The 18,619-nt window shown below is 35.2% G+C and overlaps 2 protein-coding genes across 2 annotated transcripts; both read right to left on the minus strand.

The window, feature by feature from the left end:
• Positions 1-1,651: 1,651 nt before the first annotated feature.
• zglp1 (zinc finger GATA like protein 1) lies at positions 1,652-8,478 on the minus strand. The gene is made up of 6 exons (XM_028455432.1): positions 7,747-8,478; positions 7,516-7,639; positions 4,002-5,271; positions 3,801-3,913; positions 2,867-2,960; positions 1,652-2,207 (listed from the first exon to the last, which is right to left on the minus strand). The coding sequence occupies exons 3-6, from the start codon at positions 5,261-5,263 to the stop codon at positions 2,075-2,077; spliced, it is 1,602 nt and encodes a 533-aa protein (XP_028311233.1). The 5' UTR covers positions 5,264-5,271; positions 7,516-7,639; positions 7,747-8,478; the 3' UTR covers positions 1,652-2,074.
• Positions 8,479-9,346: 868 nt separating this feature from the next.
• Positions 9,347-16,025, minus strand: fdx2 (ferredoxin 2). The gene is made up of 5 exons (XM_028450130.1): positions 15,827-16,025; positions 15,513-15,564; positions 11,926-12,032; positions 11,756-11,843; positions 9,347-10,287 (listed from the first exon to the last, which is right to left on the minus strand). Exons 1-5 carry the CDS (start codon positions 16,011-16,013, stop codon positions 10,131-10,133), a joined length of 591 nt encoding a protein of 196 aa, XP_028305931.1. The 5' UTR covers positions 16,014-16,025; the 3' UTR covers positions 9,347-10,130.
• Positions 16,026-18,619: the final 2,594 nt, after the last annotated feature.

Raw genomic sequence — 18,619 nt, forward strand, 5'->3', positions numbered from 1 at the left:
ATGGGGCATCAATTGTGATGTTGCACTTGCTAAAATAAACTGCAACTTTTCACAACATTTGGCAACAAACTACGTTTAAAAAACGTATGTCAACTCTTTTAAATGGTAATTTTGAACAGATTTACAGCAATATTTGTGATATCTACTTTTTGCTTTATTTTATTTCGTTTTTATTTTGGTACTTCCGGTGAATTTGCATGTTCAACATTTATATTTATTGTGGAACATTTAGATTTAACATTTAAATTTAGGATTTAGATTTAACATTGACATTTTCACAAAAAAGTAAATATCAAAAATTTCACAAGTATTGCTGTAAATCTGGTTAAAAAGAAACATTAAAAAATACACATAAGTTTATTAAACGGGGTTTGTTGCTAAATGTTGCCGTTCATTTTAGCATGTGCAACTTTACAATCAGCGCCCCGTAGTTAAGCACATTGTTTTTAGCATTAATGTTCATACCAATAAAATGCATGAATGAATGTTATTAAAACACCATTAAAGCCTATTTTTGACCTCACTCACCAGGACTGAATAAGAGCACAGATGAGCTTTTACATAGATATTTGACGTAATGCACACTTTTACATTTAGTAAATATGTTTACAAAAAAAAGTCATGCATAAAAGTTTTGTTCATATTTTCACCAGGATGTACAAAATTAAACTAAAGAAAAGTACACATTGCTGGAGGAGCAGATGTTAATGTGAAATGAGCAACATCTTGATTTGTTGTCTTGTGTATTAACCACACTAATATTTGGACAGTTTAAATTGCATGATACCGATCAGTTTAGTATCACATGCACTGTTTTATCCCATTAAAAAAAAAAACTTGAACACGATGAAGTTTCAGGAGCAAATGTATTGTCAAAAAATAGAAACTAATAAGCATTTTGAACACGTGTGAAGGATTTCCAAAAGCCTAAACTGAAATTAATTTGAAAATATTTGTTAAATGCCTTGAAATACTACGTAACACCTTTTTAGTGGCACTACGGCGCTGCTATAATGTTTGCGTGCACCCTGGAGGCTGCACTTAAAGAACAAGACGTGAGTTTTATCGACGTTGTTTCCATCTTTAATGTTCTTGGCAACAGAGCACTCATTTCCTTTAGCGTTCCTGCCGGATGGCTCTCCACGCCAGATGACAGCAGATTTCACAAAAACCTAATCCATGTTGAAATAAAAGCTGCACTGTATCCCTCCACAGAGACCACCCACGAGGCAGCCTAGCCTCCAGTGCACGGTGAGGTGAAAAAACACTGGGAAGTCTCATTACAGACAATAACTTCCATCACTGGAGTTAACTGCATCATGTGCTCACCTCAAGAAGGATCACATTTATTGTTTCTACATGTTTAAAGGGCAGTCAGTAGTTTGGATGGCTTCAAACAAAACGATGAGAAAAGAGAATGATTTTTTTACTATAAATTTAATGGAAACCCAAACCCTTACAAACATTTTACCACTCAAACACAAAGCAATCCAACAAACTATAATACATACAAAAAACAAGAACTCAAAACACCAAAAAGCAAACCCATTTTTTTTTTTTTAATCAACAATTACATTAATAAACAAAAAACAGCTTTTCTTATGGAAAATTAACATTGATGAGTGTACTGCATTTTGTGGACTGTCAGAAAGAACAAATATTATTTAGTGACTTAGTATTTAAAGCTGTTGGGAAGAATCAACATTTCACATGCAAGTAGTTACTGAACCATCACAAATACCTGTTTGCCTCAGACACTTCAGCTACATTTGCATCATAAGACAAAACTGAGCTGCATAATAAAGAGGGAGCAGAAGAAAATTACATGTCCATGTATAAAGCAAAGGAAACACTTTAAGGTTTGAGCCTTTTCCTTTCCGACATACAACAATGGTTAAGTAAAACTAGGTTAAATAATTTAGTGAAGTAGTAATATGTAAGTATAACCAGTGTTAATAACCAAATGTCCCACTTTAAACTGTAAACTCAAAATGGCAGAGGCAGTGAATAATGTCCTGAACTGCAATGACTGGAGTTACATTTAAATAGTAAAAGCTGTGCTTTCCGGTGAACTCTAGGAAGTGCGTTTCTTCTGCGCTGAGGTCAGCTTCACACACTTTCCACATTTCAGGCAGTAGGAGTTTGAGTTGCTGTCTTTACGGGGGATATGCCAGCAGTTTGCACAGCGCACTCGGTACTTCTTATACCTTCATAACGTCAAACAGAGAGGCAAATATTATGGTCCCATTGATTTAAATTTAAAGGTTCAGAAGTCTGAGTTAATCAAACACAAACCGTTTGAAATTTTGTCTGCTAAATACTATCCAACATAAGGCCTAAGGTGTACTAACAGTCACCCACACACATCTCTATCCATTTATTCCAATTATGAGCCCAGATCTGTTGATTTCTGATAAAACAAAAAAAAAACTAAAAAATACAAAAAAACTAAGCATGTTTATTTGTGCATGTTTTTTTTTTTTTGCAAAACCATCTATATTTAAACTGTAATCCCCTTTATATTTAATTTTCTACTGTATTATAATAATAATATTTTTTTTTTTTTTTTATTGGCTCATACCTTTAGAAAATTATATTAAAAAAAAGCCTTAAATTTTTCTGAGATTTACGCCTCTGTTATTTCAAAACTCATAACTTGTTTTTGGATTTCTAAAAGGAAGTGAATTACCTATAGAGTAACTTGCTTACTTAATAAGAACAAACATGCAAACATCTAAGCTTTAAGCAAACATTGCATAACTAACTAATTACCAAATGACATTATAACACATACCAATATATTTATTTTACATTACTAATCTAAAATGCTTTAAAATACATAAATGTCCTCCTTTCTAGTACTTACCTTATTCCACAGGCATTGCAGAGAGGTGTCCCGTCCTCTGCATCTCTCCACATGGGGGTCTTTCTGGTGCAGCATGATGCACACACTTTAACACCTTATGAATGAGAAACATAAAGAAAAAAAAAAAAGGAGTAAAACTCTTAATTCCTTCAAACAAAATTCAGAAGGGATATAGATAATAATGCTCAGTCAAACTGAGATTATAACAAAGAATAAATAATACAAAGATTAACAAAAATGGTCCAAAAATGTATTTATTTATAGGTAGGAAAAGTATGCAAATGTTTGTGGTTATACATATTAACAGCTTTGCTAGCTGCATCATAAAACGCAAATACTTGGTCTCGATTTTTTAACAACAGAAACTTTTAGATGGAGAATTTTCTAAGGTGCATTTACAGTAGGTAATCACACCAATGGAAATACACAACAGTTAAAAATACCTTGTACACGTGAAGCGTTTAAATGTTAAACCTGAAATTCCCCATGTCTCAAGCATGTCTCAACTGAGACACTAGATGACAGATTTTAAATGTAATAGCGCCTTCTGTTGGTGAAGTTTAGTATCGTACTTTACCCAAAAATCCCAACAACAAATGAATTTCTGTTTCTCAATAATCAAAAGGAGAATATGGGGGCTTTAACAAAAGAAAACTGTCTGCAGTCAATTAAACATGAATAAAATGATTGCTCTGTGATTAAATAAACAAAGTAAAAATACTCTGCTGAAACTTTAACTTTAAAATCATTAAGAATCTTTTACTTGCTCTCTCCTTCCTGTATTTTTTATGTTTCCTTCGCTGTTTATTGCAGGACTTAGAAATGGATGCAACTAGAAAAGAAAAAGAGTAAAAACCCCAAGATTTCCAGTCATTTAACGGCAGTTTCTGTCTTATATAAGGAATTCTATGCGTGGAAAAGGACAGGTACTCACTCAGAACATTGGCTGTCAGCTCACTCTCCTCCTCTGAGCTGCTGCTTTTAAGGAATCTGTGGGACGGTCGTCTTCTTACTCTTGGTTTCCTTACAGTCTTCCAGAGGTCCTTGCTGTGATGGGTGCACATGCTATGTTAGTATTTATTGCATGCTTAATTAAAATTGTACATAACCATTAAGTCAGCGATGCCATCATTACCTGTACTTTGAGGTAATGTGAAGCCGACACTGCTCCTTGGTGTCATCTAGCTCTGTGTGCATCCTGAAAGTCACTCCCTGGAAGTCTGGATCTTGACTATCAGCGCTCCGACAGGGATGTGCTTGTTTTCTTGGGGTTTTGGTTTTCCACTTTGAAGTAGGATTGAGATTAGGTTCCTCCTTTGACTGTGTACAATCTCTGGTGGTAGTTGATGTATGTGACAGTGAGTATGAAAGATCCAGCATGGAAGCTGATGTGGATCTGGCATCGGTTGTGTCTCGTTGACGTCCAGGCTCACAGGCTCTAACTTTGTCATTCTGCTTTGTGAAGGAGTGACAGTTCTTGTCAATGCTTTTTGTTACAACTAATGGTGGTCGAGCAGCAGGGACGGTCGAGTTAGAATATGGCAGTTCTGGTAGAGGTTCTGAAGACAAAACTACATTTGCATTGTCATCCAGATTTAAGGTTGACGTGTACAGATCTACACAAGCCTGGTAATGTGAGTTAGAAGTCAACTGGGTATCTGGCTGTACACTGACGATGTGCGTTGGCAACATGGACGTTCTACACTTCTGGCTCCACTCCAATTGTCTGTCAATATTGCCACTGACAACCATTTTGAGGCCATGTTGCTTTTTCAAAGATGCCTCAACAGTGCTGTCTGCGTCCTCTACAACACCACTGCCCACTTTCATGCAGCAGTGGGATCTACATCTATCTTCTATGCAATTCTCTATAACGTTATCAAAATGACCATTTATTGCCAGCTGTGGATCACAGGGAGCACCTTTGACTGCAGCTTCAGTAGATGAGGGTAAACCTGGCTCAAAATCCTGTGCATCGCTTTCATGGAGCAGCCTTTTACATTGAAGATTGATCAAACTGAGAACTTTCCAGGGACTGTTGCTTTCACAATGTGGCTTAGCTTGATTTAAGACATGGAACCTACCGGTACCATTGTCCATTTTCATCTTTTTCTCTTGACTGCATGAAAACCTTGGGATCAAGCTCGTCTGCAAGTACTTGGAGGTTGGACATGGATTGACCATCTTCTCATCTTTATGTTCTACAGGATCCTTCCTGGAGGCTTCAACAAACCATTTGGAGCTTGAGTTGGCATCAACGAAACGGTTGTGGTCAGAAGATGCAAGCTTAGAAACTTCTTGGAAAAGATAGAAGAGTGCAGAGCAAGATGTATTCTGATCTTCTGAGCTATGTTTCTCTGGAATGGCAGCAGAAGGCGTCTTCGGTTCTGTGGTCATGTTTAAGTCTGCAACAAAAATAGAAGCAAACTATTTAATCATGTCTCCTGCGTGAAGTGAAAGATATAAGTCAGAAATAAACGGCAAAGAAAAAACCTAGCAATTGTAGGGGTGTGTCGAGACAGCTTTTTTTCACGTACGATACAATACCGATATTGCCACTTTATGTATTGACTGATACAGATATTAATCAATATCAGCATGAATCATACATACTTTTATTACACATTTTGTAGTGTGAAATGTTAGAAAAAGCTTCATCAAGTGACATTATTCAAACTAAGAATAGTCAGCAACAGTATAGGTATTTGTGAAAACTGACCCATGTATAATAGCCAATGGGTTACATACATTTTAACTTTGAACATAATATTCTAAAATTGAATAAAAGTAATATGAGAAAATCAATCAGATGACCCTGAATAATAACCTTAATAAAAACAATGTATATTATATCAGAGATTTACCATGCAGGCTGATATAATACAATACTTTTTTTTTTAAAATAGCTAACATCCCACAAATAGCGTTCATCATTATTGTTTAGGGACAGTGACACCCTTACAATTTACCAGAATAAAACACCGAACCACATAGTCCTAAAACAAGCTCTACATTAGCAACAGCCTAGGCTACAGAGGTAAAAAATTACAGCAATCTAATATTATTATTTCTGTTTACAGTTTAAATGAAAAGATTTGAGTGCAAAACATTGAGGTAATGTAAATGTTCCAATAAAAGTTACATGCCACTATAGATTATTCACTCACTTTAAAACAATAAACGTTTCAATTTGTAAGGAAAACTCAACACAATCCTCCCTTATCTTATAGCTTGCTAACTGTAATATAAATATAAATATAATAGAATAAATAACTCAAGGAGCATCGATTAGGAACGCAGGCTTAATCAATGTTTTAGCTGGTGCTTTATTATTAACATGCTGCAATGTTTTTATATGTAAACTGTAAAGTACTATGCAGTGCTTATTTGATTCACGTGTTGATTGAATTTTGGCTAATATTTTAAGTCCATTCATGGTAGTTTTTTTTCTTTCTTTCCATTATGTTAGGCATGGCATAGTTGAAAATGGAGTATTTTGATTATAGTTACTTTTTGTTGGGTATAATATATCGGGTAAAAATCACCCAGCGATAGTGACGGTGTTGCTAATTTTAGCAATAGTGTTCTAGGGTTAATATAATTGTGCAAGTTCAAAAAATGACATAGCTGTACATGATGTTCACTTAAATTAAATATAATTATTTTAAAATTAGTAGTTTGTATGTCTGCTTTTGGTAGAACTGATGTTTTTTTTTAAATATGTGCATATGTCTAATGTTATGCCCAGAGCTTGTAGCAATATTTTCATATATACTTCAGATGTTCATGCTTACTTCACCAGGCATTGCAGAGATTTGCATCTTCCCTTCTGTAGAACTTCGGCCAGACAAAATACACTCAAATATAGACCTTAAAAACTATATCCACTTTTGACTCTTTCAAAAAAACAGCTAAAACGAATGTTAATACACGAGTAATCTTTAAATATGTGTATATATCTTTTAAAACATGGACCTACCTGCTCATGCCTGTTTTTTTTTTTTTTTTTTATTTCAAATGACTTTGGGGAGGTGGTCTTATAAGACCTTTAATGCACAGTTATGTTCTTTTAATCACTGCATACATTTTGTCTTGTTATTTGTGCAAATAAAATCAATTTTTGCTATGCTAATAGAAATATTAATAACAATAATTAATATTAACTGACTTGTTTAACCGTATTGTAAAGTGGTTGTAATAAAAGTAGCTTAGTCATCTTTGTAAAGCCAGAATACGACGAAATGGCCTTTTTTTTTTTTTTTTTTTTTTTTTTTTTTTTTTTTTTTTTTTTTAAGTGAAAATATTTGTTTTCCTTTTGCTTTTTTCCGGTTGTGTAAAATATGATGGAAGTAGATAGTTTGACTCACCGGAGCAGTTCATTTAAACACAGTTCAAAAGCTTCTCACATGATAAACAATTATAGCCTCGAGAACATTTGAGTCTCGCGCTAAACCTCACGTCAAATGTCGCGAGCGCTCACACAGGCCTCGTTAAAACTTGTTTTTTAAATGAGAAATGTAAACAATATATCATCCAATAAATGACAATAACAGTGTGAGTTTCGCATTTAAAGGCGCAAACGTTCATAATGTGTTGTTTATAAGAAAGCAAAATTTGATTATTCACATTTTTTTTTTTTTTTTTTTTACCTGTGATCGAGGAACATTCAGCCGAAAAGATGACTTTACATTCCCATCCTCACATCGACTTTATCGATCGTGGCCCTTTTAGCCACAACTGTTAGCATGCTAACCACAGGTGATTCTCTGCGGCCTGAGGAAAGGATGAACTGTGGTTAAGAACAACACATCCATCAACTCTGACTTTGTCACTGTAATAGTTTAACGTTGATCTCCAACATGATCGTCAAACTACTTTACCGGGATTCTGAGTGAAATCTGAACCCTCCTGAGGAACAGTTGATGAGTAGGTCATGCTTTGGTCTGTGTGAAGTCAGCAGCTGTTTGGAGTTAACTTAATGAATCCCGCTGGGGTATAAAACCCATCTCTGCCCTGGGCCTCAGTTTGACGCTGGAGCTGCTGCACAGACTTCTGAGCAGATGATGGATAATCAATCATTCCTGATCCACTGAGAAGCGATATGAAGCGTTGACATGTGGGGACATCTGCTGGCCACAAGCTTCCAGGACATGTGCCTTTGTGACAGATTTAAAAAATGGCCATTTCATCCAATATTAAAACAGTGATTCAAAGAGTAAAAATTAGGTATGTCTGAAAAGCTACTGTAAAGTGTTCATGTTTATTTTAGCAATAAAGTGTGGGGCCCTGATTGTAAAGTTGCACATTTTAAAATAAACAGCAACTTTTCGCAATTTAGCGACAAACCACTTTTGAAAAACGTATGTGAATTTTTGCTTTTTCAGCAATGTTTGCAAAATTTAATATTTACTTTTCTCGTTGAAATATGTCAACCGTAACGCTAAATGTTCAATCTATATCTAAATATTTAATGTTAAATCTAAATGTGGAGCGAGAGCACTTGTTCGCTTCAATGAGACTTTATTTCGGTGCATCCAGTGAATTTGCATTTTAGCTAAATATTTCAATTCACCCATGATATTTAGATTTAAATTTCACATTTAATGTTTAGATTTAACATTGACATAATTTTACAATAAAAGTAAATATCACAAATTTCACAAACATTGCTGTAAATCTGCTCAAAAGTAATTCACATACTTTTTTAAAACTTGGTATTTTGTTAAATGTTGCGAAGTTGCAGTTATTTTAGCATTTACATTTGGCACCCCATAGTAAAGGCTTCCGTCAGTTCCTTTAAAACAGGAACTTTTTTTTTTTTTTTTTTTTAGCTCAGGGGCCAAACAGACCAGTTTGATCTGAAGTGGGCCACAAAGAAAATGAGTACTGACGACTAATGTACCAAAGTTTGCACTTCCACGTATAATTATGAAAGCCAGTGACAATATTCAACAATAAGTGACTAATAACGGTCCCTGCAGGGTTTTCACCTAAATTTCCTTATCTTTTTTTTTTTTTTTAATTTTAGGAAAGTTTAGTGGAATATTTGGAGGAAAATTGTACAAGATAAAGATATAAAACTAAGAGTTATTTTAACAGTTTAAGATTAAGAATTACTGCCATCATTAGATTTTGTGGAGTCTTATTGAATTTGTGTATTTGGAAATACTGAGATTCAAAGTGTTTATTGTCATGCGCACAGTAAAGAAACATGTTTTCCTGCATAATGAAAATTCTACTTTGCTCACCGCACTGGATGAGAAACTGAATTAGTTGCTAATTTATTCAATGATTCATGTTTTCCATCATCTTTATTATCTTCTGCAGGCCGAATCAGATGCTCTAAAGGGTCAGATTTGCAATTGATGCATTCTGAAACAAATTCTCCAGAACAAAAGCAGAGGCATTATTATCACTACTACTAGTAACTCTAGCCTCAACCCTCATCAGGAATAAAGTTGAACAAAAAAAGCTCCTATCAACCTTTTAAAATAGTTTTTAATTACACACCATTTGAAAGGTGCAAAATACAATCGTTTCCATAAAGTGGACAATTACAGTTTTAGTGGCAGCATGGGTAACACATAATACAAACAAAATTTAAGCCACGTCACCTATATAACCCCAGATTGCCTCATGTATCCTGAAGGAATTTGAAATGTATTGTTTCCTTATCAAGTCAAAGATTTTGTGTCATAGTCTCACGTCCTATTAGTTTTGTAGAAACTCTCTTATTTTCAGGCAGCTTCACTTGCTCCTCATCAATGACTGATGTTTAAAGTCACCCAAAGCACATAAATATAATATTTGCACACAAGCACAAAGTAAATGCTATTCAAAAAATATCATGCGCAGTTAATGAGAACGAGTACAACGTGACAGAAGAGTTGAGAACTTTCTTAAACTTGTGCGTATACGAGCTGTAACAAGGAATGCTTCCTTTAGCAGGACAGAAACAGCGTGTTGTCTCGAGGCAGATGGTCAAATGTTACGTGAATTACAGGCCTCTTGATTTTGAGGCTTAAGGTTCCTTCAACCTAACATTAGAGAAATGCCACTAAAACATTGTGTTGAGGCTGATCTGAAGGCTTCGCTTCCCACTGCTTGATATAAACCGACCCTTTGCCTGATGTGCAGAGTGGCTTCAGGCGTCACCGTCTCTTCATGGTTGCTCCATCTCTCAACTGGAAATAACATGTTGTCTAACCCGCAGAGAGACTGTTGGTGTGTTTTGCTGGCTCTTTAGAATCAGCAATTCCTCCTCTCAATGAGGTTTGGGAACGTGACCGTCCACATAGAAGTTCCTGGTGACCTTGGGTAGTGTCAGCTCCATACCGTCCAGCTCTCGAGTGAGAATGATTTGGCATCCCAACCGAGAGTTCTCCTGAAGCATGGCCGCCATGTCAAGCATGTCATCCTCTCTGAAAGAACCCAAAATAACCATCAGCCTTTGCATTGTCCTACATTGACTCCATAACAAGTAGGGTCTCTGATTTTTATTATTTCTAAGTTACCAAAATTCTGTTTCAAGGTTTATCCATTTCTGTCACGTTACACCGCTGTGTTAACGTTTCATAATTTTAATCAATTTTGATGACTTTACAATAGGGATGTAACGATTAATCGTAAGGCAGGTAAAAATCGACTAATAGGTATCACAATTCACATCGATGCTCTGAAAATTGAATCGCAGTACTTTTTTTAAACAGCAGAGGGCGCTATAGAATAGAATAGAATAGAATAGTCGAATAGAATAGTCTTTTATTGTCACGGTACTTGGTGGTACAGTGAAATTTGAGAGATGCTCGCATAGAGCTACAGTACACCACAGAGCATAGAATTAAAAGACAGGAGCGAAAACAACAACAAGGCATTGAATATGTACAAAGATGATAAAAAACCAACGTACGGCATAAAAATTTTAAAACGAAACATCGGTGACTAATTATTTATTTATTTATTTTTTTATCCTTCTCGTCTAAAAGTGTAGACAGCGGGCGGAATCTGCTACTACTTTCTTTCTGGCCGCCATCTTCCTTAAACATGTTCATAAATGATTCATTACCCCTTTAGCACCGAAAGAATATCTGTAATATTACGTGAATATCTGTAAAAGTCACGTTTTTCTATTAGCTCTGTCTGCTAGCATAACTTCTCTTCTTCACTGCAAAAATATCTGCATGCCAACCGACCACTGGGTTACCGGCGCCCTCTGCTGGTCCAAACAAACATCTGACGTAAATACATTGCAATGACTTTTTTTTTTTTTTAAAGTCCAATTGTTAAGGCACAAAATACATTTTCAGTTGCACTTTTAAAAAGAAAAATAACTATTATGCAGTTTTGCATTGTTTACTATAGAACCAGAATTTAAATTAATAGGCTTCTTCTTCGTTTGTATTATTCCTTTATTTATTTCACTCAAGATTTATTTTTAGTTAAATTGCACTGTTTTGAATAGTTTATCAAGGGATTTTTCTGACAATGAAAAATAAAAGAAAATTAGTACAGTATTTTCTAGTTTTTTCCCCCAAAAAAATAAAGGAATATTTTTCAGTCATCATTTGTCTACAGTCCCATTTTGTAAAATAAATCGTGAGAGAATCGTATCGTGAACCCAGTATCATGAATCGAATCGGGAGTTGAGTGAATCGTTACATCCCTAGCGTGTAAATGTCTGATATTGTCCCAAAACATGCATGTGAGCAATTTCCTTGTTATGTAGGGGCACAATTTTAAATAAAGAAAGAGAAAAATAAACAGATCAGATTGATTATTCTGCTGCAGAACGAGAATTCAGTTTTTTGATCGTGGAAAATCAGAGGCTTTACACAAGTTTTCCAAAATTACATTTCGTAGTAAAGTGGACAACATGGTTTGCAGACATACCTCTCGTCTGGTTCAGGCAGTTTGTCAAAATGAGCATCGCTCACATAAACGTGACATGTGGAGCAGGCAAGTGATGCCTCACAGGCTCCTATTAAGAAACAACAACAAAAATAACATCTGTCAGGCAGGAATTACTTCCAATATTTAAGTTCAAGTGAATCTAAACTTACCTTCCAGGTCAATTCCATGCTTGTGAGCCAAATACATAACATTATCTCCTACTTTGGCCTGGACAGGGATCCTCTGTCCAGTACGATCTACATACACAACATTAACTCTACACAAAAATAAAGCAGGTGAAACAAGTTATACAATATTTTATACAATCCAAAACATTAAAAAACAAATAAACAAACAAACAGTAAAGCAATGTAAAGCATAGGAAGGAAAAAAGATTTTACAGGGTTCTCACCAGGAATTTTTCACAGCATAGGGGGATTGCGTGGCGCGCAAGCGTCTATTTTAAAAAAGTATAACTCTCCGAGGGCCAAATTTAGTGAAGTAAAGCTATAGCTGGGTTTGGTTTTGTTGTTATTTTTCATCTCTGTTCCAGTCTTACCTTAAAGCTAAAAGTTATTTGTTGAATTGGTGAAGGTGATGATGAATGTCGTCAAAGCGTTACTCATGCTTGGTATGTATATACAGTATATATATATATATATATATATATATATATATACATACACGTAGGTCCTCCACTAATAAATACTCACACACTATAGAGACAACAAATAATACTTTATTCAAAAGACTGATCCCAAGGCAAGCTTTTCAAACGAGGTATTATGTTGGACCTGAAGTAATAAGACCCGGCCCGAGAGAACACGGCCCAAACCTGTCTAACCAGAATGAAGACGATGTCTCTTTAGGCCCGAACATGTTTCAATCACGTCCGTGCATGCACATGTAGAGTGATCCACTGAGAGTTAAAAACATGACGAGCAGCTTCATGTGCGCTACACGCTACATCAGGTTGAAGCACACTGTTTATATTGGACGTTAATTATGGTTACTAAGTGGAGCAAGTACACAGGCAGCATCAGGGGCAGCTAAGTGGCGGCAAGGGTCCTCTGGTAAAGACAGGGGCATCCGAGCAGATCACCTGTATTAAATTGACGGTGCGGCTGAAGTATGTGTATCTTGGTTATGGATAGGGATGTCCCGATACAACTTTTTCACTTCCGATACCATACCGAGAGTGCAGCCTTGAGTATTGGCTGATACCAATATCGATACGATGCAATATCAGCATGAATCATACATACTTTTATTACTTATTTTGTAGTGTGGAATGTTAGAAAGGCTTGATCAAGTGATGTTACTCAAACAGAAAACAATAGTCAACAATTCAAGTTCACTTCAGTTATTTTTTACAGTCAGTATATGGTGGAAACAACTGAGGACAAGGACAAAAACAACAAAAACTTATCGGAGCGCTTATATCAGAGATTTTAGATGCAGTCCGATAAAATAAGTTATTCGTTTTCTGGCTGATATCGGACCGATATCCGATACCAATATCGGATCGGGACACCCCTAGTTATGGAGATTAAAAAGAAAGTTTAAACAACCCGTGCATGCCTGGAAGTGTCTTTTGTGTCCAAGTGTGCAACAATTATTAACATGGCACCGATCAAAAAAGGAAAAAAACAATTGAAAATCACCCCACGTTGTCTTTCGAGCAACGTAAGGGCCGCCATTGCTCCATAGGGGAGCAAAATCTGAACGTAGCGGGACGCTAGGTTCAACAGCGCTGGTGAGAACACTGGTTTTAGCAACTAAAGGTGCTTCACTTGTAATCAATACTACATGACCTACAGTTTTTAGACTTTTAATCAAGGATTGTCTATAGATTTTTCATTACCAGTGAAATATTAAGTAAATTAAAAATAGTTTGCTCGGGTCATGATGGGATGCGAGTCTGAGTCAGGGAGACAATAGCCATGATAGTAAGGAGCAGGATCTTAACATACATGATGATTAGGGATGTAACGATTCACTCAACTCCCGATACGATTCGATTCACGATACTGGGTTCACGATACGATTCTCTCACAATTTTTTCATTTACAAAATGGGACTGTAGACAAATTTTTTTTTTGGGGAAAAAAACTAGAAAATACTGTATTATTTTCCTTTTATTTTTCATTGTCAAAAGAATTCCTTAATAAACTATTCAAAACAATGCAATTTAACTAAAAATTAATCTTGAATTAAATAAAAAAAGGAATAATACAAATGAAAATGAAGCCTATTAATTTAAATTCTGGTTCTATAATAAACAATGCAAAGCTGCATAATAGTTCTTTTAAAAGTGCAACTGAAAATTTATTTTGTGCCTTAACAATTGGACTTTAAAAAAAAAAAAAAAAAAAACGTCATTGCAATGATTTACATCATATTTGTTTGGACCAGCAGAGGGCGCTGGTAACCCAGTGGTCGGCTGGCATGCAGATATCTTGCAGTGAAGAAGAGAAGCTATGCTAGCAGACAGAGCTAATAGAAAAACGTGACTTTTACAGATATTCAAGTAATATTACAGATATTCTTTTCGGTGCTAAAGGGGTAATGAATCATTTATTAACATATTTAAGAGTAGAAGGCGGCCAGAAAGAAAGTATTAGCAGACTCCGCCCGCCGCCAACACTGCCTTACGATTAATCGTTACATCCCTAATGATGATACTGCTTGAATAGCCTAGAAAGAGGCAGCCAGATCTCATTACAGTTTGACATTTATGGATGCAAACAATTACTATTCACAAACCTGAATAGTAAAGAAAAATGAATGACACAGCAATACACACTGTTAATAAAGTTGCTAAATAACAATAATAATAATAATAATACATTTGTAATGCGCTCTACATTAAAATCAATTGTAAAGTACTACAGGTTAAACATGATTAAAATAAATAAATCTGTTAGGGTTTCATTTATTCCGAAAACTTTTTTCAGGAAATTTACTTTGATCTCCCAACATGTTCAGACTGCCAACTGTCAGTCTTCCTCAGAGGCATCTACTGATTGCTTTGGTGTGTTGTTACGAGTTCTTTCATAAATAAAGCATCAAAGCATTCCGATTGCTTTGTTGTGTCCCCATGAGTTATTTCTGGGCGTGGCCAACCTGAGAGTCAACGCAATCAGTAGATGCTTTGATGTTTTCCTTATGAAAGAACAAGTAAGGATACACCAAAGCAATAAATAGATGCCTCTGAGGAAGACAGACAGTTGGCAGTCGAAATATGTCAGAAAATCAAAGTAAATTTCCTGAAAAAAAATAAATAAATAAATTTGAATAATTTTTTTTATTTATTTTTTATTTATTCAGTTCATTTCCGACATTCACAGAAATTCATTTGACATTCAGAGCAAAATCACATCATTGTTTTTTGTTTTTTTTTTGTCCTTTTGCATGCCGGAAAGGGCGAAATGAAACCCTAACACATTTATTTATTTTAATCCTGTTTAATGTGTAGTACTTTACAATTGCTTTTAATGTAGAGTGCATTACAAATCAATTTTTTATTATTATTATTTAGCAACTTTATTAACAGTGTGTATTGCTGTGGCATTATTTTCTCTTTAGTATGCAGCTTTGTGAATAGTAATTGTTTGCATCCATCTATGCTATTATCAACATGTATGTTAATCCTGCTCCTTACTTTCATGGCTATTGTCTCCCTGACTCAGACTCACATATGACTGGACTCAGTGAAAATGGATGTCCAAATCTATTAAAATTGAGAGGCACTTACACATCATCCGGGTCCTCTGTGTTAGAGCTGCCATCGTCACTGTGGTAAAGACCTTGTAAAAACCATGAGAGAACACGGTGAGTAGGACACTTTAAAGATGTGAAATAATAACTCAGGCTGTCATTGTCAACATAAATATTAATGCTGCTGATTTGACATAATATAAGACTTATTGAGCAGCCGTAGGACTACTAATGGCACATTAATCATCAGCATGCCGAGCCTTTCTAATGACTGAAACTTGTTTGGGGAAAATGGATCACACTGTCAACAAACACTGAAGCTAAAACATGTTAGCAATCTGCAGAACTCACCTATACTCGTCTGTAAGTGCCGGTAAATAATCCTAAAAGTGTCCTGTGAGCTTCTTCTCTGTGAATTTGTGGCACTTCTCACACAGCTCTTAGACCCGTACAGGGGACAGCTGCTACAGTCCGGAATAATACGAGAAAGTTTCAAAGTCAGACCCACGCTCGTCCGCACCGCTGCGGAGGCCGCCATGTTTCTGTTTTGGTCACGTGACCCCTAGTATGCAATAGGAGAAAAGCAGCAGTGTCGTAACAGTTATGATGTAATAGACAGCAGGTGGCAGTACTCTACCGAAAACTTAAAGCTACGTAAGGGATGGTAAAATGTTATCAAATCTGAGCATTATCACAGGAAAGAACAAAGGGTTTTTGGAGTTATTTTGTATGATTAATTCATATGGAGGGAGATTTGTGTTTTTATTATTTATTAATAATTATTTAAAAAAAAAATTCAATAAAAAAAAAAACGTTTCAATCATATTTCAATAAAAAAAAGTGTTCAAATGCAAAGAAACCTTTGAGACTCAAATAACTGCATTTGAACACAGTTTTTCTTTGATTGAACATATTTATTTTTTTGATTGAAGTCAACTTTTTCTTGATTGAAAAAGTTTTTTTTTTTTTTTTGATTGAATAATAAAGACATAAATCTAACCATATAATTTCAGGGGCTGCACAAAATTACCGCAGTTGCCCATGTCTGAACTACACACTTCCTAAAGCCATCAGCCACAATATTATGACCAAAGACTATAACCTATGGGAAAACAAAAACTATCTAAAAAAAACGAAAAGTTTCATAGCTCAGTAACAGATAAATAAAAAATAATAAATCATAAAAATATTTTATATCTACAAAAAATTAAATCTTGGAAATAAATATTTGTACACATTAAAAAAAAATAAATAAATAAATAAATAAATAAATTATAAAATATATATATATATATTACACATTATATTACACTTCCTAAAGCCATCGGCCACAATATTATGACCAAAGACTATAACCTATGGGGAAAAAAACGAAAAGAAACGTTGTTAGTTTCATAGCTCAGTTACAGATGAATATAAAATCATAAATCATAAAAATATTTTATACCTACAAAAAATGTAATCCTGGAAATAAATGTACACATTTATATATATACACACACTTCCTAAAGTCTTCAGCCACAATATTATGACCAAAGACTATAACCTACAATCTACAAAAAATGTAATCTATATATATATATATATATATATATATATATATATATATATATACAAAATTAACATGCCATTGCAGTGTATGGTACTCTATCATAAGCAGATTGGCCCTTAACAAATTAATCCATGTATGTGTCTGATACACCCAACAGATCCTTCTCAGTACTTGAAAAATAGTTATACATACAAACAAATGACAAATATCAAACAATAGTAAAATAATGGAACTGTAACATTATTAAAATAGAAAAAATCCCCGTGTATTGTACGGTACGTACATAGGAAGCATGAAAACTTCTCAGAGGCCCACGTTTAAGCCTGGATGGTATTCAAAGTTTGAACTGTATTTTCCAAACTAAATAAACCTCATAAATTGGCTGAAAAGTGATCCCCCAGAGGCAATTAGAAGAGATGAACTGTGCTGTGCTTTTGTTGCAGCTGTGACCAGCCTGAGCTTGTTTGACTGCATTTAAGATTTATAATTCATAAAGAAAGGATTTTGTCAATAAAAGCTCCACAGCTGTTTTTTTTTTTTTTTTTGGGGGGGGGGGGTTACACAACTGGACAGTAAATTAATGTTTGTTGTCTGCTGCAGAGAGAGATGATTTCAGATAAATAAATAAAAAAAAAAAGTCTGAATGACTGAAACCAGCGGTGTGTGAAGATAGGAGTGATGTTTTGACTAGAGGCACATGATGGGTACCTCGTTTCTCTTTGACGACTTTCTTTTAAACAGCTGCTAAACTCTTCTACAGATAAGTATTGTGCTGATATCTAAGAAGTAATTTAAATGTACGTGTGTCTTTATAAATGGCCTCGGTGAGCTCATAGTTCAGCTTTTATTTCCCTTCAAGCATCTCAGTCTGAGCTATGCTCAGGAGGAAACCTCTCATTTAAAGTAGACTTTAAAGCATTAAAAGTCCCCCCGTCTGGATGTGGCTGCAGTGATTTGTCCCATGTGGATGCCTGTAAAATAGTAAATGGGCCACTCTGTCTGCTCTTTTATTTTATAGCAAACTCTTATAGTCACCTCACGAGCAATAGTCTCAATATCACTTAATGAAACACTATTGAGCTTCACTGTGAGGGCTTTGTCTCACATTCACACCTGCATAGGATTATTGACTGAAGGTGTTTTACCTGTAAATGTAGATTAGCGTGCATTGTTACTGTCATCCGACCCTCTGGGTCCTGAATCCTGCAGGTGTGTCAACAAGAGGCGAGAGTAGGTTTAATATGGGGTAATATCCTCATTTTGGAACAGCTCTTTCACAGTGAAAATGACGTAGAGGAGGATGTGTGAGAGAGAATGCTTTATAGAGAATAACCCCAAATATAATACAAGAAAGGAGATTTAAAAAAGTAAATAAATATGTTTATGAGAAGAGAGGGGGTTGCCAGCATCAATCAATATGGTTCATTCTGAGAGTCATGAATGTGCACCCCAAATTAGAAAAGATTTGGATTACACACACACACACACACACACACACACACACACACACACACACACACACACACACACACACACACACACACACACACACACACACACACACACACACACACACACACACACACACACTC

This window comes from Gouania willdenowi, chromosome 1 (assembly GCF_900634775.1).
Source record: "Gouania willdenowi chromosome 1, fGouWil2.1, whole genome shotgun sequence".
NCBI lineage: Eukaryota > Metazoa > Chordata > Actinopteri > Blenniiformes > Gobiesocidae > Gouania > Gouania willdenowi.

Bases quoted from the DNA above. Each gene is read 5' to 3' on its own strand.
- zglp1 (XM_028455432.1), bottom strand. From the start codon at position 5,263: ATGACCACAGAACCGAAGACGCCTTCTGCTGCCATTCCAGAGAAACAT. The intron at 3,914-4,001 runs GTAATGATGGCA...CACCCATCACAG, and splicing joins CACATTACCTCAAAGTACAG to CAAGGACCTCTGGAAGACTG. The intron at 2,208-2,866 runs GTAAGTACTAGA...GACGTTATGAAG, and splicing joins TGCAATGCCTGTGGAATAAG to GTATAAGAAGTACCGAGTGC.
- fdx2 (XM_028450130.1), bottom strand. From the start codon at position 16,013: ATGGCGGCCTCCGCAGCGGTGCGGACGAGCGTGGGTCTGACTTTGAAA. The intron at 15,565-15,826 runs GTGAGTTCTGCA...GGTTTTTACAAG, and splicing joins GCACTTACAGACGAGTATAG to GTCTTTACCACAGTGACGAT. The intron at 12,033-15,512 runs GTAAGTGCCTCT...ATTTTTGTGTAG, and splicing joins ACAGAGGACCCGGATGATGT to AGTTAATGTTGTGTATGTAG.